The sequence below is a fragment of the Hippocampus bargibanti genome, linkage group LG11 (assembly GCF_051943395.1).
Source record: "Hippocampus bargibanti isolate YZ-2025 linkage group LG11, ASM5194339v1, whole genome shotgun sequence".
Lineage (NCBI taxonomy): Eukaryota > Metazoa > Chordata > Actinopteri > Syngnathiformes > Syngnathidae > Hippocampus > Hippocampus bargibanti.
Genome location: NC_142744.1, coordinates 18,735,001 through 18,757,541, shown reverse-complemented (window position 1 = coordinate 18,757,541; position 22,541 = coordinate 18,735,001). Strand labels below are relative to the sequence as shown.

The window sequence follows — 22,541 nt, the reverse complement described above, 5'->3', positions numbered from 1 at the left end:
CACGTTTAACTCATTCACTGTCAAATATTTGCAAAAATGTGTCGACTCCAGCGCCTGGGTTTTTGTCATTGTCACTTGAATTCCAGGACCCACAGAATATTGAGTTTTAGAACTAACTAAACATTCAATACAGCGTTAGAAACCTTAGAGTATCTTCTTCAGAAAAAAAGAGTTAATCCCTAAATTATATGGGTCTGGAGTTATATGAGCTTGAAATGAGGGTGGCTGTACAAAATGCAATGAAATACATACATATTGGTTTATATAGTGGTTTAACAGCAGCTGAAGCTTGAACAACGCGCTAACATGGAACACAAGGAAATGCTGCCCCCTTGTGGAAAAGAAAAAAAACATTGGCCATGGCAAGCGCTTTATCGGCACCCAAGCATGAAAACCAAAACCCGAACAAATTCGGAAATGGCGCACTATGGTTATATTTCCAATTCCCGAATAAATTCGTGAACGGCAGTGAATGAGTTAATGGTTTGCAATGTGATTACAGAAAATGTTCACATTAGCTGTAATTGTTAGAAATGGTTATGTTCGTGGGATTTAGAAAAAAAGCATGTGCTGTAGTTGATGCGTGTTTTGCTCATGAAGTCCACAGTCAAATTACCAGCATCATCTAACTTTGATTTAACATGAGGAGTTGTTTTGAATATTTCTGACAAAATCTCACTCTGATAACTGTTCATCCTCTCAGTCTTGTTGACTTTTGAGGTGTGTTCACCAAAACTGTAAGACTGGTGGAAAACAAATGGGTGAGTGGCATATCACAAACACAATGATAGCATTTCTCAACTGGCTGGACTTTGTTAGTTTTTTTTTTTTTTTTTTTTTTTTTTTCAGTATAATGCATAGCATATTGCCTGCGCCTTCTGGAGAAGGGGTGGGCCTATGAGTCTCTCACTTCTTTTGATCTCTTGCCTGGATTTTTAAACCTTTGAACTGTTAATGACGCGGGCTGTGTGTTCCCTCACCCCTCGCCCAGATGAGACGTCTTATGAGGCCGGCATAAAGGTACAACTTCACACTCAGTCAGAGCCTCCTTTCCTCCACCAGCTGGGCTTTGGGGTGGCCCCGGGCTTCCAAACCTTTGTTTCCACCCAAGAGCAGAGGGTAGTGTACAGTACAGTATGTTTGTCTGGGCTTGCTGCATGATGCCACAATGTCCACTGTAGCCATCCGTTGGTGCCCTTACCTCTCTCCACCCCATCGTCATTGAGGGGTGAAGTCATCTCTTCCTGTTCCTTTTAATTTACTGTGCGTCTGGTTGTGGCAAATAACTTGCAGTGTCTGCGTTGCTTCCCCTCTTGACTGGATATTGATGAACATTGATGTATTTTGTGTGTCTTAGGTCTTTGTCCACCACATTGCTGCACTTTTAATGTGTTCTTTAAAGTATCATGTTTTAAAGTAACATGTTTTTCATTAGATTGTATTGTCAGTGTTTACCCTGCATCAGTTCAGAATAGCACTTTTATTGGATGCTGGTTTTCTTTTGAGCTAGATGGTATTTGCTAGTCTTGTGTTGGTAATTATCCTTCATCCGAATTGCAAAGCAGTGACAGAGAGCTCTTATGCTATGCTATCTAAATTAATAAAAAATGTGAAATGACGTCTGCGGCCATTTTATGACAGTTTTAGTAATTTCTGACGCCTCCCCCCCCCCCCCCCCCCCCCCAAAAAAAAAAGAAATCAAGCAGGATTTAGTAAACATGTTCTCACTATTATGCCGAGAAAAAACATCTCAAAACGTCTTCCCTGAAAAGACACACAGGGTTTGCCATTTATGATTTGAAGCAACCAATTCAGGGATCCTCTTCCACACAACCTTCAAAGACAAATGGAATCAATTACACTGAACAGATGGAATACATAAAATTGGTGAAAAAAGCATTCTAATTTTTGTCATTGCATGTGAGCGGAACATTGGAGCAAAGTTTTATGACTTATCATTACATTAAATTGAGATAACATCTCAATCATGAGTAAGCCAACAAAAAAGTCTCAAAGCCCATGCCTGAAAAATCACAGGAAATCTACAATTATATTTTGAAGTGGCTAATCTAGGCTCATTTTTACCATTGGCCGTCCTCCTTCAAAAGCAAACGACTGCGACAGATTACATTGATTTCAATCAAATGTGACAGATTGGTGGCAGATGGTGAACAATTTGTCATTGCTTGATAGCTGTCCATAAAACACGAAATACTCAGCCCCATCGATTGAAATACTGCCACATTGTAATTGACATCTATATGCTCAGCACATCACTTTTTATGTTAAATTGATTGCCGTATATTTTGTAGCGTCGGTATTACAACCGTCAACGTAGTCCTTGAAATCTACTGTAATTGATAGATTGCACTTCAGTGTTAATGGTAGTTTTACCTTTGAGACTGTTAGGGTGCTCAGGAGGAGGCAATGCACTCATTGTTTAATGCCTTGTGCTGGGAAATCTAATCTAGCAAACTAGCATGATGATTTTGACTTGATTTGACATGATGACTTTATTCGTCTCGCAGTGGTGACATTTACATTTCACAGCAGCAAGTTATGAAAGGCATAGGAACGGAAAGGAAGAAGTAGAAAAACAAAATACAGGAGCTGCTGGAAAGGCAGCCACTCTCACGGTGCCATCTTAAAGTCAAAACTACAACAAAAAATAACAAATATTGTGACACAGACAGTCATTCAATCTTTAGCACTTTCTGGACCCTTTTTGTTGTATGACGCAGTTTGAAGTGAAAGAGGAGATAATCAAAGCATCCTTTTCACCAGTGGATCAGAGACGTCATGGTGGAATGTGTACATCTGCTACAAGCCAAATGTAAAACACAAACACGAAGCTGTAGCATCCATTGACGAAAAGACATTGTCTCACATCTCCTGTCCCACATAAATCCGCTTCAATCCCAATCCGCGACAGTTCCACATACGCATCGGCGCTCTGCGCTGACGCTGCTTTCTTCTCATCGCAGGCTCCTCAAGCCATGCATCCATTCAGTCACAAAATGTCCAACAGCGCCGACCTTTGCGCTGAACAAAGCGGGGCTGTGAAAATGCTGCCCATTTCAGCAGAATCACCCCAAAGTTGTCAAGCGATGACACTGAAATGGCACCGACATTCCTCCCAATCAAAAACAGTGCTGGCATATTCGAGCTGCCGAAAAGGCACCACCGCTCAGCACAGTCTCCTCCTTGATGAATGTCGTGGCCAATGTTCCCTCTAATTTTTCATGTGTCTGAGCAGACACACAAGCTCCCTGAGCACACTGAGGACCACTGTGAGCAACATCAGATGTGTACGCTGTGGCCACACAGCAGTACCACGCCAGTATCACGGCGCGTATGGGCAGGGCACATTCACGCTGTTCTGCCCCGATTGGCTGCGTAGCGTACGCGAACTGTACAGCCTTATTGGCTGGACACCTGTCACCCATTGAGTTACATTGCAAAATGTGCGCTGCATAGATGTTCTTGTGCGTTGAGTATGTGCAAGCGGCGCGCGATTGCGCACGCGCGCAGCTTAGAGGGAACATTGGTCGTGGCCAAAAATATTGAAAAACAATGCATATACGCGCATTGTTTTTTTTTGTTTTTTTTTTGTTTTGCTCGTGAGAGCACTTGCTGACAGCTGCCTACTTGGGCAGCATCTTGGACTTCTAATGAGATTCAGTTGTTCGCATACATCTTAAATTGACATAAGTGGGCTTTGTGTGATGCCTGTCACATGAAGCACTCGTGTGCCGGAATAAAACTGCGCACTCCTCTTTCTCATAATGTATTTTTTATTTAAAAAAATAATTATAATAATAATAAAAATGTGCCTTCTGGTTGTGGTGTCCAGTGTGAGCCGGTCTCTATTCCCATGGTACCCTGCTAGCCCGTAATACGAGACTTGCATCCCCAATGTTCTGCATGAAGTTTGCTTGCTGCCCATGGAAAATGTCGGTGTGACCAAAAATCGTGTTGTTGTCGGGTTTTTTTTTCTTCTTCTTTTTGGATTGATTTGGGTTTTAAAAGCCTGTCGATTTTGTTGATTTGTACTTGATAAGTGTTGCTGACTATAATCCGCTTAAACAATGCACTTGTTTTTTTTTCTCAGCTTCAGTACCTTCCCCCGCCTTGGGGAGACTGTAAATCGACTCCCATCGACTCAGAGTATTTCTCCACGTACAGCATCACCGCCTGCCGCATTGACTGTGAAACTCGTTATCTGCTGGAAAACTGCAACTGCAGAATGGTCCACATGCCAGGTACACAGTTGTAAAAAAAAACGTGTGCCTCATGTGTTGTTGAGTTGGGTGTAAATGTCATATAATTTGAAAACAGGGACCTCCACTGTGTGCACACCTGAACAGTACAAAGACTGCGCTGACCCAGCCTTAGGTGAGCACACACTATCTACTTTTTTTAGTCCATATAATGTAAGACTGTCTCTTTGTCTTTAGCTTTGCACACTCCATTCTGAGCAGTGCCAAAAGCAAAAAGAGAAACGGCCAAAGGCTTTCACCCACAGCTTGTTAAGGGGAGCACAGCGTGAGATAAGGAAACATTTTTTCTAAAAGACCGACGGTCAGGGCTAGTATACAAAAATGGGCCTACTGATTGCAATTCACAGGGCCAAATGAATTGTCTTTCCCAATGAGCCGTGTCAAGCCAAGCCACCAACTAAGAGAAGTGATTCTCCTGATTGAAACACACTATTGTCAATAAAGTTGGGACTGTTTTGTTTCCTCTAAAATATGTAAAATATAATACTGGATCCTGTCATTGTTGATAATTATGGTGAGACGTCTTGAACATGGTCAGTGGTCTTCTAATGTCACAGCTTCCATTGCAGCGGAGGCCATTATTTGAGGAAATCGTGCATTTACACTATGTGTCTTGATCTTAAATGAAACGCCCACAAAGCTCCCTTTCCAATTCAAAAATCTCCCGCTCCACTCCTGGCTACAGTACTTTTGCTTCAGTCATTATTTGCTTGCATGGAGAGTGTACAATGGCAGCAACTGCAAATTCTTCTGATGTTTTCTGAGATATTTTTGCTGCAAATGGCACTTAGTGTGCAGGCTTGTTTCTTCTCAGCGATCCCAACATGTCTGACTGACTTTGATCATCCATCCACAGACTTTTTGGTAGAGAAAGACAACGATTACTGTGTGTGTCAGACACCCTGCAACATGACTCGCTATGGCAAGGAGCTGTCCATGGTTAAGATCCCCAGTAAGGCATCTGCCAAGTATCTGGCTAAGAAATTCAACAAAACTGAGCAGTATATTGGGTAAGTATGACTTAGTGGTAGTAGTCAAACAACTATAGTTTTAAGGCTGTCAATCTTTTTTTCATTTTGTTTTTGAACACCAATACTGCCTCGCCTAATGTAAAAAAAATCTCCAGATGTGATCATAAAGGCCGACATTAAAGTGCATTGACTTAGTTGGCCCAAGTATTCATCGAAAATGTAATTTAAAGTTGTTATTCCTACAAAATCTTTGTAGGAACATTAAGACTGTGTTTAAATATAGCACTTTTTAAAAAGCTGTCCCCAAAAGTGGGGTTTGCAATTTGCCCTCCAAAAACTAAACTAAACTAAAATAAAATAAAATAAAATAAAATAAAATAAAATAAAATATTGGTTACATTTGTTTAAATATTTTACACACAGAAAAAAAAACAAATAAATCACATCCCTGCCACCAGTGTTAAATCACTCTGCCTAAGCAAATAAAACAAATAGGAGACCGCTGGCATAATTTACAATATTTCAATCATCTGCTGTTCATTTGCATTCACACCATAGAAATAGATAGGTTTAGAAGTGCCCAAAGGAGGCAATAGCATTGCGCCCCACGGTCACCAGGCCGTGACGTCACCGATGACGTCACGAGTTGTAGCCTCTGACACAGTTCCGTACCATATGAATACTTTTTGCTCGTTTTTCGTCGATTTTCTTCCGGTATTCGACGAAATTCTAATACTTTGTGGCTAAATATGTTTTAGAAGACAACTACTTCACTCTCACGTCGTCTTTCGGCGCTATGTGAAGTCGGACAAGTCCAAAAACCTCAACTTTCAAGATCAGATATGCTTTGGATTATAATTTTTTTATAATCCAAAACATACAATTGCAATTAAATACACCACTATTGATGTATATTTATTCAGAGTCTAAAAATGTTATGAATAATAGAAATGACAGCTCTTTAAGATTGAAAATTCAAATACAATTATCTTTTGAGTGAAAACGTGAAAAAAATAACATTCATAAAGAATGATCATGCTTAATTGGTGATTGGAATTGGACTAAATCAGAAATTGTAGAGGATTAGGTAACACTGTGTATAGTCCAACACTTTTATATTAATAAATATTTTTCAATAATAATGCCAAATTTAGATTGTCCTCATCACTCTCATCATTTAAAATTTCCTTTTTTGGGGGCGTTGTTAAACTAATTTTTCAGTTAATATACAACCACAGAAATTTGAACAAGATATTCTACTACTTTTACAGCAACATTGAGTGTGCAATTGTCACAGCCAGTAAAACAATGAAAGCTGATTAATTAGTCAACCATATGATGACTTGAATGAGATGAAATTTTTTTAAACTTCTAACCTCATTGACCTGCAAAAATTACACTGCGATTCAGTTTTGATCGAAGAAAACTCTTCATCAAGTCATCATTCTGTAGGCGAGTGATATGGTGTAAACGGACAGATAGGAAGATATTAGTGATGGTTCTGATGAGGTCTATGGTTCTCAATACCATCTCGGGTTATGATCTCGTGTTCAATCAATCTTGAAGAACATGGCACATATAATTCTTTAATGAAGGACAGCTAGAACATACTTATACACGGTCAAAGATCGAAAACAGGACGAAAATTAGTCGCTAAAACATCGCGAAACAATTTTTTTTTTCTTTTTATAGAAATTTCATTTTCACTCACTTGAAGAACGAAATTCCTTTGTTTTTCAGCTTGTAGTTGAAGCATCCGTAAGCGAAACATTGCGGCCCCCAACTGTTGTTCCTTTTTACAGAATCCATACGTTAAATAGACCTAAATACGCTCAAAACTATCCTATTTCTATGCCAAACCAAGCCACGTTACTATGGACGCTACAGTTCGTGACGTCACACCGGGTTTGCAATAAACCTCGTCTCTACGCCGCTTCTACTACCTATCTATTTCTATGATTCACACTCTTCGCTTGCACACTCCAACATCCCAATCTGCTTTGCAAAAAAAGAAATATTGCTATAATTTAGGTCTGTATTTTCGTGAACCCTATGAGGCTTGGGGTGTAACAGTGCAGAAGCGGATTAAACCCGGTGTTGGTCACAGATGAGCGCAGTCTGTCGCATCTAAGAGAGACATACACACACACACACACACACACACACACACACATAGTCATTGTTGTGGGAGTGGTCACAACTGACTTCATCATGACCAGACAAAGCAGCTCCTCTCATTCCCTCGAAATGCACTCTGCACACCTTAAAATAATGACTGAAAATGAAGCCTACAGCTTGAAACATTTGTTTGTTTGTTTTTTTTTTTTTGTTTGTTTGTGTGTTTGGTTTTATGGACCCAAAAATCTGACTAAATTGCATTTCACACAATATACACATACATAGAAACTGTATTTAAGTAAATATTTAAGAAAACCGACATTTCCTGAACAATGAAATGACGATATTTATATTTCAACATTAAATACAAGTGAATGAGAGAAAAAATGTGGCTGGTTAATTCTTCAGTGCCATGTCTTTAATTGCAAGATGGTATAAGAATTGTGAATGTCTCACACTTAGAATTTTGCCGCACACTCAACACACAGTACCACTAGAGAGAACCAATGTAAATCTCTTGTGGCATACATAACAGATTAAGAATCACTGCACTTGATATCATGTGTTCTTCTTTCTAATAATAATAATAATACATTTTACTTCGAAGCGCCTTTCAAAACTCTCAAGGACACTTTACAGTCACGTGCATTTTGAGTCTACATCATTCACCTTTCAATGTAACAATAATGAAAATGTACTAGAAAGCGACACAATGATGAGTTGACTGTCAGCCTCGGGAACTCAAGCATGTGTCGGTTGTACCCCTGTGTGACTTTTTCCCCTCCAGAGAAAACATTTTGGTTTTGGACATCTTCTTCGAAGCTCTGAATTACGAGAAGATCGAGCAGAAGAAAGCATATGAGATTGCCGGGCTTCTCGGTAAGACTCTTGCCTGCGAGCTTGGCTGGAAAGTCAAATGATGCTTTGAGAGCATTGCTCAGATTTCCTCTTGACAGATTTTCAATGAGAAATGACACCCATCCATGTCATTTCATCTCTTCATCTTCTAGGTGACATTGGAGGGCAGATGGGTCTGTTTATAGGAGCCAGTGTGTTGACAATACTGGAAATATTCGACTACCTATATGAGGTAAAGGGACACATAAATCAGTTTCACTCGGCAAAACAATAAAAGCAGACAACTACATTTCTCCTAAAAATGTGTGGATTCAGCCACACCCAGAGGAATGTTATTTATTTATTACTATCTTTTTTTATTTATTTAAATAAACCGAATGCCCAAAATGTACACTTTTGAATGAAAGGTTAGGGTTAGCAACATGTGGTCATTTTTCGGAAATGTTGTAGGTTCAATTTCAATGCAGGGTCACACCTTGCACAAAACAAAACTTAAACATCTGATAAACCTGATGTGCATGAATAGGTTTGTCCTTCTCAAATACTGGATCAGGCCCTTTATGTCTGAGAAGAAATGTGATTTTTTTTATTTTTTTTTTTAGCCCTTCTACAATAAGTGTAATTCCACACCCATTTTAACAGGTGGCACTGGCGCTCTCATTTGTAATATATTTTTTTAATGTAATCCAGCTATAACATGTTAGTTTATCTGTTATTCTTTCTTTCTGTATTTTTCGTTTTCTTTTAGCCATAATATACTGTGATACACAAATGTGCCTATCACCATTTAATAGAGACAATGAAACGATTTATTGTGGTAGCCGAGGTTTGGAATGTCTGGGATGAAATATTTGTAAATGTTAAACATGTTCAATATTTACAAACGTTAATCTGGATATGCTTGTGGACAATGGCTGCTTTTTGTAGGAAGAATGATTGAACCAACATTTATTTTTCTGTATGATGAACAATTGTTGGTGAAAGGTTTTGGGGCCATTTTCCCCTGAAAAATCCGATGAAACTCCATTTCTGACACATATCTGTTGTTTGTGTCTTCAGGTTTTCAAGGACAAAGTTTTGAGTTACTGCATGCGCAAGAAACGACCACAGCGCTGTCAGAGTGACAACCTGGTAATTTATCATAATTTCTTTTAATGTAGTTGTTCACATTGAAAGAATGCAGGGGGGTTTAAAAGCCTCTTCTTCCTGGAGCCAAGCATTAGCTTCATTTAATAGCTTTAATGCGCACTTTGTAACATTAACATGCACCGACCGCACTGTTACATTCCAATCTTGATTCATATTGCACATGCAGTTTATTACAGTGATACCTCGACGTACAAATTTATTTGGTTCCCAGAATATGTGTGTCAAGCAAAAGGTTTGTCTGCCAAACATTTATTTCCCATAAAAAAAACATTAAAAATGAGAATAATCAGTTCGCAGGTCCTCATAAATCATAATTTTCTACTAAATAAGCATTAAAACTACACAAAATATACGTTATTTTATGTATCATAAATATGCTATGTTATTGTAATTAAATAAATAAACTGTACTATATAATAAAGTCGTTTTATTTACCTTTGTGATGGTCATTGATGTAATTGCCTCTTGATGATATCCGAGTGAAGGTAAAGCGTTCATAAGCCGAGATATCACTGTATTTGGGATGCTGTGCAAACAAATCCCCCTGATAGCAACAAATCACATTTTATGGATTTAATACTTTGGAATTCAGTTTTTGATTACTTTAGCTGTATCTTGAATATTAAAATTAAATTGAGCAAGACGAGTTTATGCCGTAATTTTCCAAAATACAATGCCATCTATCTAATTAATTTAATTCTTGCCCCTATGCATTCGTTGCTAATAATACAAACAACTGGATAACATTCACTGAGTGGCTCCACAAATAATAAAACTTAAGTGAGTGGAGAAGATTGCAAAGACTGTGGTGGAAGCATACCTTGGCAGTTAGGGAGATAATTCAATGTTTTAATCTGGTACGTGTTACGGACTATTAGCACTTCTCAATTTTACCATCTAGTGCAGTGGTTCTTCAGCTTGTCAGAAGTACCGAACCCAACCAGTTTTATGCACATTCACCGAACTTGTCATTAGTAAAAAAAAAAAAATATATATTTATATATATATAAAAAAACATATATATATATATATATATATATATATATATATATATATATATATATATATATATATATATATATATATAACAGAAAGAAGTAACCATATAAACTATAGCTTTTTAAATTGTGCATAAAATGAATATATATTAAATTAAATTAGTCATCTGCTGTTACTCACTGCCTAAATCATTTGGCAACATGGGGAGTATCACCACTTACTTTTTATCACTTGAAGGACAACTGAGTCCAGTTCAAGTTGTGTCCAGAATTTGTAAAATCACTTCAAATGACTTATCTGCAGTGGTTTAAAGGACAACTGACACCACTTTCTAATGAGCGTATTTTACAAAGATTCCACTGCATATAGCTATATTTTACGTTTTAAGGCTTGCGCTGAATATTCAGGAAGTCTTGTTTTTGAGTTGGTGACGATTCCTGACATCACGTCATGGAAGGAACGCCCCTGACCGAGAAAGGACACACAATGCATTTTGCGGTACTTTGTTTGGTCTGAAAACTTCGTGTTGATGGCGAAATTAGAAGGAAAACACATAAATAACGCCATGGTGAATCGTTGTGTGTTGCACCGAGACAACTATTTGATATTCGCTGACAAAAATTCCCAGGAGACAAATCAGCCCATTTCCATGGAGCTTTGTCGCCGTCTTCTGCATTGTTTTGGGTGCTCGAATTGATATGGGAGGACTCCTTTATTCGATTGCAAACATTTATGCGTTCCTCTTCAGAACTATTTGAATCATATTCATAACTGGATGAGTAATATGAAAGCTTCTTCTCCGAATCTGAAGCCATTGTTTTGATTCTCGAGCAAGGCAAGACATCTTGGCGTGACATCACGAACAAGGGGGCGGGACCTTCTGAAACTGAAGTAGTTTTTAGACACTTTAAGTCATTTTATTGGTGTTTTGCATTTGACTAAAAATATCATCCTGCGTGTTTTGGGTATTTTAGATGCTATAAAACATTTTTCTGATGTCAGTTAGGAAACAAAAATGTGGTGTCAGTTGTCCTTTAAACCACTGCAGATAATGATAAACAAATAGTCATCATTTTAATTATATCCTAGATCCTAGACTGTATACCACGCTTTGGCTTCACTCATAACATTTGATATTTGCTGCATTGTGCACCATCCATGTCATATGTTCATCTCCGCCTCCGCTTTTCATTGTGCCTCATTTCACAAGAGACATCTCACCAGCTAAGTGAAACTCATTTTCATTTAAAACGTTGTCTTCAGAATCAGAATCAGAATACCTTTATTCGTCCCGCAATGGGGAAATTTGCAGTCCACAGCAGCAATTGAAGAGGGATGGGGTTGGGGTGGGAGTGAAAGGATAGAAAACAAGATATTCTAAGCATAACAAAATAAAAATGTCAACTGTATACTGTGCAAATGTAGATGTGCAAAAACCGTTCTATAAACAAGACTGTACATAGTGCAGAATCAAGAGATGCATTTAGATATATTGCAACAACCCATATTTACAAGTTTTTTTCCATTGGTTTGTCATCCTTCAATATCTCGCCTTATATAACACATCTGCAACTTTATCTGCAGCGGCCCCACTTGATTTTTTTAAACACCAAACACATTGTGCTTTACTTTCATCTCAGTCACCCTCACCCATCTTTCTTTTCATGGTGTCTATTCCAGGAGTTTCCAGAGAACCCAAGCAGCCCTGGTGTCACGCCTAATCATAACCCCAGGTAGCACACCACTACCCCTTCATTGCTAATAGGAGCTCCCACGCTGTCATTGAAGCATCTCATGCATCCTCATTCTTCCCACCACCTCCATGATGTCACAGTCGTTATATAATGTGCATTTTATGAAAACAAACAACATCCATCCATCCATTTTCCGTACCGCTTATTCCTCATTAGGGTCGTGGGGGGGGGGGGGTGCTGGAGTCTATCCAAGCCGTCTTCGGCAGGGTACACCCTGAATTGGTATCCAGCCAATCGCAGGGCACACAAAGACAAACAACCACACGCTCTCACACCTTGTGACAATTTGGAGTGTTCAATCTGCCTGCCATGTATGTTTTTGGAATGTGGGAGGAAACCGGAGGACCGGGAGAAAACCCACACGGGGCTGAGGAGAACATGCAAACTCCACACAGGGAGGTCGGAGCGGGACGCGAAACGGCGACCACTGTGAAGCCAGTGTGCTAACCACAACCCAAAAAAACAACATAAAAAATAAGCTATTTCATTTACAAGGGTGCACAACCTTTTTTGACCGAGGACTTACATTTCATGCAACCAAACCCTGCGAGATACACACAGACCCATTACTCTCCACATGCACGACAGGATGAGCAACAGCCATAGCGGACCCACACATTAATGAAACTGAAAAATAAATGGCATACTTGAGTGTGTGAAATGGACACCTGGTAAGAGAATTGAGACTGAGGAAAGGGATGCACTCTCAAAAGTGAGCAAGTACATTAAAAAAAAATATCCTTGTTATATGGGAGATTCCCGTTTTTTTACCACTGCCATTTGTGCGTGCGTGTGTGTGTGTGTGTGTGTGTGTGTGTGTGCGTGCGTGCGTGCGTGCGTGCGTGCGTGTGCGTGTGTGTGTGTGTGTGTGTGTGTGTGTGTGTGTGTGTGTGTGTGTGTGTGTGTGTGTGTGTGTGTGTGTGTGTGTGTGTGTGTGTGTGTGTGTGTGCGCAGGTGCGTGTGTTGTCTGCACTGCACTAGTCTAAGAACCGAATTTTGTGTTTATGGAATAAGAATTAGGCAGATTCCTCGAGACATTTTGAAACATCTTTGGCGGTCGTCATTTTGGCCAATGCCGCCCTCTGCTGTCGACTGAAATTGACATCACCTTTGGACACGCATTGCAAACATACTGTAATATGACTGCCCCTGAAAAGCAAAACAAGTGAGTTGTGACAACATATTCTTGGTAAAAACATTGGAGGATTTTTCTCCTTCAAACAATGTCTCGAAAACATTAATCGATGATCAAAATAGTTGTAAATTCATTTGATAATCAATTAATTATCCATTAATCGATTAATCGCTGCATCTCTAACCATAGATTAAAATCGAGGACTAAGATTGTGCTTTTTTCCCTCCTCTCTACCCCCCATGTTTACCTGTGCTTCACTCTCATCATCATCATCATCATCATCATCATCATCATCATCCCTCCTTGGTTTGATCCCATTTGCTCAATCCTGCCCCCTTCACCAACCACACTGCCCCCCCCCCCCCCATCTACTTCCCTCCCCGTGTTTCCGCAGAGCACCTGTGACACACTCCGGAGTCACTCGGACAGTCTCGGATTCACGTCGAACATGTTACCTCGTCACCCGACTCTAGGCAACTTTGAGGAGTTTGCTTGTTGACAACCTGATATTTGTGTTTTTTTTTGGGGGGGGGGGGGGGGGGGGGGACTTGACAACAAACTGTGAAAAATTGGTATATTTATCATAGAAAAACATGGTTGAAGTGTACAGTACTTTATCAATGCCTCAATCGAAATACAATACATCATTATGTTAAATACTATCATCATTTTAAAAAATCAACTTCCGAAACAGAACTCAGGTTTAAATGCAACATAATTTATTCATGTTTTTCAAAATGTCACTTTTCAGTCTCGATGTGTCCAAAAAAAGAAATGAAGATGCTGCGTGAACAGGAAGAAAAACACACGAGCTTCTCCAGAGTGACCTTAACAGCAAGATTTGACTGAGTGTTGCCTTTCAGCTTGAATCCATCACATCATATATGCTAATCCGAAAGGGGGAGGGAGGGGGTGATCATTGATGCTAGCATCATACAACTAGCTCATCTCGCAATGTTTGTGTTGTTGCTCGGTCATACTGAGAATGCTGAAAACATATTTTGTTGCCTTTCTGGATTATGTCAATTGTGTCTTATCTTGTTGCTATGAAGGTGTATTGGGGCCACGCTGAATGACAAAGATTGTTGAAATATGAGGACAACAAAGGGAAATTATTGTTATTTGAACTGAGTTAAAATGCACCAATAAAGTCATCCTTTTTTCATGGGGGGGATCACAGAGGGTTGTGTCAGGAAGGGCATCCAACGTAAAAGCTTGGCAAAAACAAACATGCGGATCAAACCCCTAAAGATGGAGGACACTGGTTTGCTGTGGTGACTCCTTGAAGGGAAAAGCCGAAAGGAAAAGAAGATGAAATATGAGGAATCACCCGGTAATACTGTGACTATTATCAGAGGTACACATTGAAACATTTTCCGAGATTATCTACAACTTTATTCAATTATAATTCTCTTTCAATTCAATTATAAATCTCTTTCTCTTCAATTGTTTTTCTTCTCAGCGTGGCCACGATACTTCACATAACAATCAGCACAATGCCGTGCGATAGTAATCTATTGTCTGTCGAGGCTCCAGTCAAAATGATGAACTGAAGCTGCGTGTATATATAACCTCAATCAAATGCCATGACGAAATCCTTTGTTGCTCGTTCGTACGTGACATGTAAAAATTACATATATGTATAGATCTCCAGACTGTTTTTCATGTGTCCTTTCACCACAGGGATGTAGACCATAAGTGTCTTGGTGATTAGCACTCGCGTGACCGAGAATCATCTCGTGCCGCACACGTTCTGCTCCTTAACGAGACAAACGCATTGTACAATTCCGCCCTTGTATCCCATTGTTATTCTTCTAAATATTCCCCAACATGTAACGAGTCACAAATAACATTTTGTGATGTAATATTGATCACGTATAATAAAGTGGATATTTACCCATCGTATACTTGTTCTATCGCTGTGTTGGTTTCTTACTGCAATATATCCGATAATTTCAGCAATTGGTTCTTGATCATGAGCTGCTAGTTTGTTGCGTTAAGGTGGTAGTGGGGAAATATGGTCTATCATGAAAAACTGTTGGATGGATGGATGGATGGATAGATAGATAGATAGATAGATAGATAGATAGATAGATAGATAGATAGATAGATAGATAGATAGATAGATAGATAGATAGATAGATAGATAGATAGATAGATAGATAGATAGATAGATAGATAGATAGATAGATAGATAGATAGATAGATAGATAGATAGATAGATAGATAGATAGATAGATAGATTCTCCTCAGCGCCAGGAGCGTGCCCCTCCCTTCCCTGCTCTCCGGACTCACTCACCTGTTACTCATTCCCTTGATTGTGCCTTATGGCTATTGAGTGTCTCAGTAAAGACATTTCTCGAACTTACCGTCTCCACCGTGTATTTTGGATCCAACCCCTTGCTACTTTCCTTCGTCCCTCGAGTCCTGTGACCACTCCTCGAGCGGACGTGACATGGATGGAGGGAGGGAGGGATGGATAGATAGATAGATAGATAGATAGATAGATAGATAGATAGATAGATAGATAGATAGATAGATAGATAGATAGATAGATAGATAGATAGATAGATAGATAGATAGATAGATAGATAGATAGATAGATAGATAGATAGATATGGGCATGGAGGACATCGATACAACAATAAGTGACACTGAAAGACACAAGAATATTGGTATGTTTATTATGAATAAACTGCACGAATGTTGCTCTTTAAAACTTAATCATCAAAGTCATGATGTTAAAAAGGTTGGGAGGGATACATATAACATATAATATATATATATATATATATTATATATATATATACTCGGTATATACTTCTATAGCACTCAATAATACTAAGTTGGGAGTCATTTTGCCTGAACGACTGCAGTAATGCAACATGGCATGGAATCAATGTGTGGCACTGCAGGTGTTATGAGAGCCCAGGTTGCTCTGTTCATAGGTGTCAGCTCTTCTGCATTGCACAGTTTGGCATGTTGCATTTTCCTCTTCACTTTAGCCCATATATTTTTGATAGGGTTCAGATCAGGCGAGTTTGCTGGCCAGTCTAGAACAGGAGTACCATGATCCTTACACCAGTCATGTTGAAAAATGAAATTTGTATCTCCATAAAACTGGTCAGAAACATAAAGTGCTTTCAAATACGTATTCTGCAAGTTTCTTGTTCGGCTTCCTCCAGACTCTGGAAACCTGATTTCCAAAGACAATGATTGACCTTCTTCAGAGAACATGACTTTGACCACTCAACAGTAATGTTCCCTCAAAAATTTCATGTGTCTGAGCAGACACACAAGCTCCCTGGGCACACTGAGGACCACTGTGAGCAACATCAGACGTGTCCAGTGATGTGTCATTCGCGAACGAGTCAGTTCTTAGAGCCGGATCTCTGACGAGAACAAAGACAGCCGGTTCCTAAAATGAGCCGGAAATGGGAGCCGACTTTTTATGTCCTCTATTACCCGCGCCCAGTCTTCGGTTAAAGCCGCACGTGATTGGTCGATATCCGTGGTAGAGGAGTGAGGGGAGAATTACAGGGACATGCAGCAGTGAGGAGAAGGGGGAGGGGGTTAGGTTAGACAGGTGGATAAATGTTATCACATTATGTTGTTACTATTATTCAATATATTTTTTACTCGTTGGTATGATAGCATTATTAATATGAAAAACAAATTAGTGACAGCTGATCATCAGACCAGAGTAACCACAGGGAAAGTGAAAGTTTGTGGATGCTCTCTGTGCACATATACATCAAGCCATATAAATAAAAAAAATATTTGATATAGTGTATTTTTTTTACATGAGTAATTTGTTTTTCACATAATTTTCCATGATTTTGGGTAGTTAATTAATTTAAGCAACAAAAACACATCAAACTGAGGAGCCATTTGGGAGCCAAAAGAGCCGGAACTTTTGAGTGAGGCGAGCAAAAAGAACCGGCTCTCTGAAAAGATCCGGAAATCCCATCACTAATGCGTCCGCTGTGGCCACACACCAGGTTCACCAGTATCACGGCGCGTGTGGGCAGGGCACATTCGCGCCGCTTTGCTCCGATTGGCTGCGTAGCGTACGTGAACTGTCCGGCATTATTGGCTGGACACATGTCACTCATTGAGTTACATTGAAAAATGTGCGCTGCATAGATGTTCTTGTGCGCTGAGTACAATGTACGTGCAAGCAGTGCGCGATTGCGCACGCGCGCAGTTTAGCGGGAACATTGCTCAACAGCAGTCCGGGTTTTTTATTTTTTACCTTAGACTTCTGGGCGGCCCGGTAGTCGAGTGGTTAGCACACCGGCTTTCCTCCCACACTCCAAAAAACATGCATGGCAGGCAGATTGACCACTCCAAATTGTCCCTAGGTGTGAGTGGGAGAGTGACTGTTGTTTGTCTTTGTGTGCCCTGCGATTGGCTGGCAACAAATTCAGGGTGTCTCCCGCCTCGTGCCCGAAGACAGCTGAGATAGGCTCCAGCAACCCCCGCGACCCTAATGAGGAATAAGCGGTACGGATAATGAGATGAGATGAGACCTTAGACTTCTGACAGTGTCACACAAGGAATGCGACAGCTGGAAACATCTCTCTCGCATTTGATTTTCACACTATTCTAATTTTCTGAGAGTGATCTTTTTAATTAGTCTTCAGATATAATCATCTAAATGAAATTTCATGAACACACTTGAAATGTATCAGTGTGTGGAATGAATGGATGAATTCAACACATGTCACTTATTGAATAGTACGGTACTGTCTTACTGACTCAATTTATTTATGACATGATTGATAATTACGGAGGCTCAGAAGGGATTGCGCCTTTTACGTTGTTAGTCCGACTCTCTGGAATGGCCTGCCACTGAACATTCGCCAAGCCCCCTCGTTGCCCATCTTTAAAGCCCGTCTCAAAACTCACTTGTCCTCTTTGGCATTCGACTCAGCATCTTCTTCTTTTCCTTACGGCTTTTCCCTTCAAGGGGTGGCCATAGTGAATCAGTGTTCTCCATCTTCAGAGGTTTTATTTGCATGTTTATTTTGGCCAAGCTTTTACGTCAGATGCCCTTCCTGACTCAACCCTCTGTATTCATCCGGGCACGGTAAAATCAGAGTATTGTCCTCAAATGGTGAGTATAGTTTTGCTTTTTTGAATGTTGCTGTGCAGATGACCATTTTGTGTTTGAGAGCATTTTATTTAAAAATTCTCAAGGACACGTTAGTCACAGGATATTTAAGCGCTATATAAATCAATATGTATTGTATTGTACCTGTTTTTGAGTGTCATGACATTAGCTGTCCAGACAAACACACGCAAACAGCCCAATAGTATATTAATTACTTCTAAAAATGTTTCTCAGTCATTAGCAGCTCATGTGGTTTGTTATTCTGGCAATTCTGTGTGTCTATTGCTTCAAATGTGCAGTGTAGGATGGCTCATGTCCAGATTATAATTATAAACTACTGGCAAAAAAGCAGGAGCATGTTGCGTTTCAAAAACCTTTTTTCACTTAATGTCACCAGCACACAGCTCAGCACTCACGGAACTTTTATAAACCATTTCGATCCGAAAGAATGCATATATGAATGAATTTGGACTAATCTGCAAGTGTAATCTGCAAGTGTAACCAACGATGAGAAGGTTTCTTCAGCCGTCATCTGTACAAATGTGAAGGTCTCGGACGTTTCGCCTCCTATCCAAGAGGCTTCGTCAGCGAACGTAGTGTAACCAACCCAAAACTTGAGGTTGGTGCCCAACTTTTTTTTAAATTTTAAATGTCCCAGCTAAAAAGACACATTTCTCTCAATTTTTATGACAAACAACAGCAGCTTCTTTCACGGTACAATTTGACAACGCATTCCGATTGATGAGTATAAAGCATCTATAAAGCTGACATTTATGGGCATTTTGAAAAGGAATGTGGACTTTTGAGGATATACAGTATTATACTATTATTATTAGTGGTGGATATTCTCGTATATATGGCTCTGGAAAGAAAATCACAGCTTTTTTTTAAAAAAGAAGTGCTCAACATGACAATATTTGTAAATGATGATTTATGCAGTCTGAATAAAAACAAATTGTTCAATTTACTGAAATATAAACCTCAAAATTTAAACATTTGACAAATTGAATTGAATTAATCAGTAGTGTCTTCGTCTTTTCCGGAGCTGTTTATAAGCCTCATTCTAATAATCTCCATATACCTTTTTGAAACTGCTGATATTTTTTGCAGTTCAGTGAAGAAAAGCCTCTGGCCACTACATGAGGAAGTATTAATAAATAAAGGTTTGACTACATCACGGTGACCTTCGTACTTTCACTGCTAGTGAATAGGGCAGATGTGCTCGCTGCCCTATGTTGCCATGGAGACTGTGACAATGTGTTACACTTGTCCAATTTTGCCTGGCAACAAGCATCCCTAGGGCAGCTTTGTTGCCGCACCTTTGCGCGTTCTAAAATGTCTATTTTGGTCAACTTCCCCAATAAATGACTATTTGTGGTGTTGGTGTAGTTCAATATTAATCATTTTAGAACAGAAAGTTGATGTCAAAAATATTTTTAAAAGAATGTACTTCACCCAATTTGCTTGTAAAGGTAGTACTCTGCCAGTGAAATGAGTGCAATCTGTACTATGTAGGAGAAAATCAGCTTCGGAAACGGTGTTTCTAAGGTGAGTTGGCCTGCTTGGAACTGCTTCTATTGACCTGCTAGCATGATGGGAATGACTGGATCGATTGGCGCCTGATGTTGAGCCAGGAGACCGTGAAGGATTTATGGCGGACAGAAGTCAGCGAAGTAAGGATGCTGCAAGGCTTCTTCTGCGGAGATCCTCTGGACTGGGTTACATTTTAAAAGGTTCTGCGTGGGAGGACAGAAGAAATGGTGAACCGGGTTTTTTTCTTTTAAACATTGTTCCAATGTGGTTGATGAACACTGATATTCAAAGATTTCCCATTAAGAGTCACATATGAAAAAAACGGTGGAAGAAGGGGGCCCTGCTTTACATTATGTAAGATCCAAAAATGTATTCAAAAACTAAATAAAAAATGCAATAGCTCGTAAAAACACGCGCATACAAATGACATTTTACTTGGTCCATTTTAATGTTCTAGATTTCAATATTTTAACAAATCCTTCTAACGTGGGATCTGTGTAATTTTGTTATTACAATATGCCACAGGGCAACTAAAAACATACGCAAAGAGTCCTCAAATGGACCCTGTCCGGACTTTGGAGAACTCATGTCATTGGCCAAATGGTTGTGTCTGGTACCTGGAGAAGGTCTCGACCTGTGCTACTGAGTTTGGGCACCACGTTGACCAGTGAGGTGGTGGCAGGATACAAAGGATATGGCTGCAAAGACAGGAAGTTCGTCTTCGGCAGTGTTCAATAAACACAATCAGAAAACTGTATCATAAAAGGTGGTACCTTGTAATCTGGGAGCTTGGTCATGGTCTGCCACAGTTCTTCTGTCGGCGTGCCCAACAACGTGTCAGTCAGGCGGTTAAAGACAAACAAACAAAAGCTGGATCTACGCCACGTGGTTCAAGTGAACAAATTGGGGATTTTGTCTTTTGCGCTGAAGTGCATTAAGGAAATTCGGAATTGGCCTTTGGACCTCGAGTGTAAATCCACGCTAAGTGCTGTGATCCAAACGTCATCACCACGCTTAGAAAAGGATATCTGAAGATTCTTTTCAACTGGTCGTCCACATCGTTCCCGGGAAATAAAGGCCTTCCAGCGTTAGCGAGCTCTGAATCCAAAAGCATGTCAGACAAATGATCAAAGATAAACAGAGTCTGTATTAAATATTAGGCCCTTATAAATTCTAATGTTCAGTTTTCATTGACAGTCATAAAACAACGTTAATTGTTGACATTTGTTTCTGATAATATTTTTGCTAACCTTAAGTTCCCAACAGTGGGAAAAAAACTTGTAAAATGCAATGCTTCACTTTGATAACAATTTACTATATGTACTTCTATTTTTGAATGAAAATTCCAATGAGTGTGTGCATGCATCTCCACTTAGAATTCTACCTGCAAATATGCAGCCGGCAGACCACATGTCAATGGAGGTAGAATAAAGTTTAGCACCAAACAGAACATCTGGGGGGCGGTACCATAATGTCACAACCTGCACGCATACACAGATATATACAATGTTATCATTTATGCAAAAAATAAACAAACAAAAAAAATCCTGAATTGAATCTCCTCTCATGTAGTCAGCATTATATCGACTGAATCTTCTGCCCTCTCGCCTTTTCATGTCAACTGCCTGCGGTGGCGGATAGAGCCTGACATTTTACTGAGTGAGTGCAGTCAAGTGCAGCAGAGAGAGCAAAGGCATTAAATCACAAAATCTTTCCATTTTCATGGTTACTGAAAGCGGGCACAAAGCATTTCAATTCGCCAAAAATAAAATGAGGAGTACATAATAGACAAACATGTGATTTTAACTCATTCACTGATGTGCAAAAATGTGTCCACTCCTGTGCCAGGGTTTTTGTCATTTTAACTCAAATTGCAGGACACAGAATATTGAGTTTTAGGACTATAGAATGTTTTCAATGCAGCGGAAGAAATCTTACTCTCTTCTTTCATCAGAAAAAGAAGTTAATTCCTAAATTGTCTGGAGTTTTATGAGCTTGAAATGAGGGTGGCTGTCCAAAATGCAATGCAATACATACATATTGGTTTATATAGCGCTTTAACAACAGCTGAAGCTGTAACAAAGTGCTAACATGGAATAAAGGGAAATGCTGCCACCTCGTGGAAGGGAAAAACATTACCAAAGGTCAGACCACCACTTTATCGGCGCCCCCTGCAAGAAAAATCAAAACCCAAACAAATTTGGGAATGGTGCTCCACATCACACTTTTCAATTCCCGAATAAATTTGAGAAGCAAATGAGTTAAAAGCGTTTTTTTTCTGGGCGGGTTGAAGTCCCGGCTGTCCACCTGTAAGGGGTGGAGGGAGGACTGGAGCTGCCTTGAGTAAGTAAAAATATTTTAATACTATTCTTTCTTATATGTTGACCTAAAGACAGGAAGTTCGTCTTCGGCAGTGTTCAATAAACACAATCAGAAAACTGTATCATAAAAGGTGGTACCTTGTAATCTGGGAGCTTGGTCATGGTCTGCCACAGTTCTTCTGTCGGCGTGCCCAACAACGTGTCAGTCAGGCGGTTAAAGACAAACAAACAAAAGCTGGATCTACGCCACGTGGTTCAAGTGAACAAATTGGGGATTTTGTCTTTTGCGCTGAAGTGCATTAAGGAA

General features: G+C 39.7%; 2 protein-coding genes across 3 annotated transcripts in view; one reads left to right on the top strand and one right to left on the bottom strand.

Moving 5' to 3' along the window:
- Positions 1 to 13,822, top strand: part of asic1c (acid-sensing (proton-gated) ion channel 1c) — a 106,498-nt gene extending 92,676 nt beyond the window's left edge. Inside the window, exons 4-11 of one of the 2 annotated variants that reach the window (XM_089008930.1) lie at positions 4,112 to 4,262; positions 4,339 to 4,395; positions 5,137 to 5,290; positions 8,157 to 8,248; positions 8,380 to 8,459; positions 9,287 to 9,358; positions 12,056 to 12,108; positions 13,659 to 13,822. In XM_089008930.1, the coding sequence (XP_088865056.1) occupies positions 4,112 to 4,262; positions 4,339 to 4,395; positions 5,137 to 5,290; positions 8,157 to 8,248; positions 8,380 to 8,459; positions 9,287 to 9,358; positions 12,056 to 12,108; positions 13,659 to 13,737 (738 nt within the window). In that variant the 3' untranslated portion in view covers positions 13,738 to 13,822. The remainder of the gene's footprint in view (positions 1 to 4,111; positions 4,263 to 4,338; positions 4,396 to 5,136; positions 5,291 to 8,156; positions 8,249 to 8,379; positions 8,460 to 9,286; positions 9,359 to 12,055; positions 12,109 to 13,658) is intronic. The other variant, XM_089008931.1, reaches the window with a different exon arrangement.
- A 5,472-nt stretch (positions 13,823 to 19,294) lies between these two features.
- cdk5 (cyclin dependent kinase 5) overlaps positions 19,295 to 22,541 on the bottom strand; it is an 11,395-nt gene continuing 8,148 nt past the window's right edge. The window contains exons 10-12 of the mRNA XM_089008460.1: positions 22,373 to 22,433; positions 20,531 to 20,611; positions 19,295 to 20,116 (exon numbers count right to left, since the gene is read on the bottom strand). Of these exons, the coding sequence (XP_088864586.1) occupies positions 20,030 to 20,116; positions 20,531 to 20,611; positions 22,373 to 22,433 (229 nt within the window). The 3' untranslated portion in view covers positions 19,295 to 20,029. The remainder of the gene's footprint in view (positions 20,117 to 20,530; positions 20,612 to 22,372; positions 22,434 to 22,541) is intronic.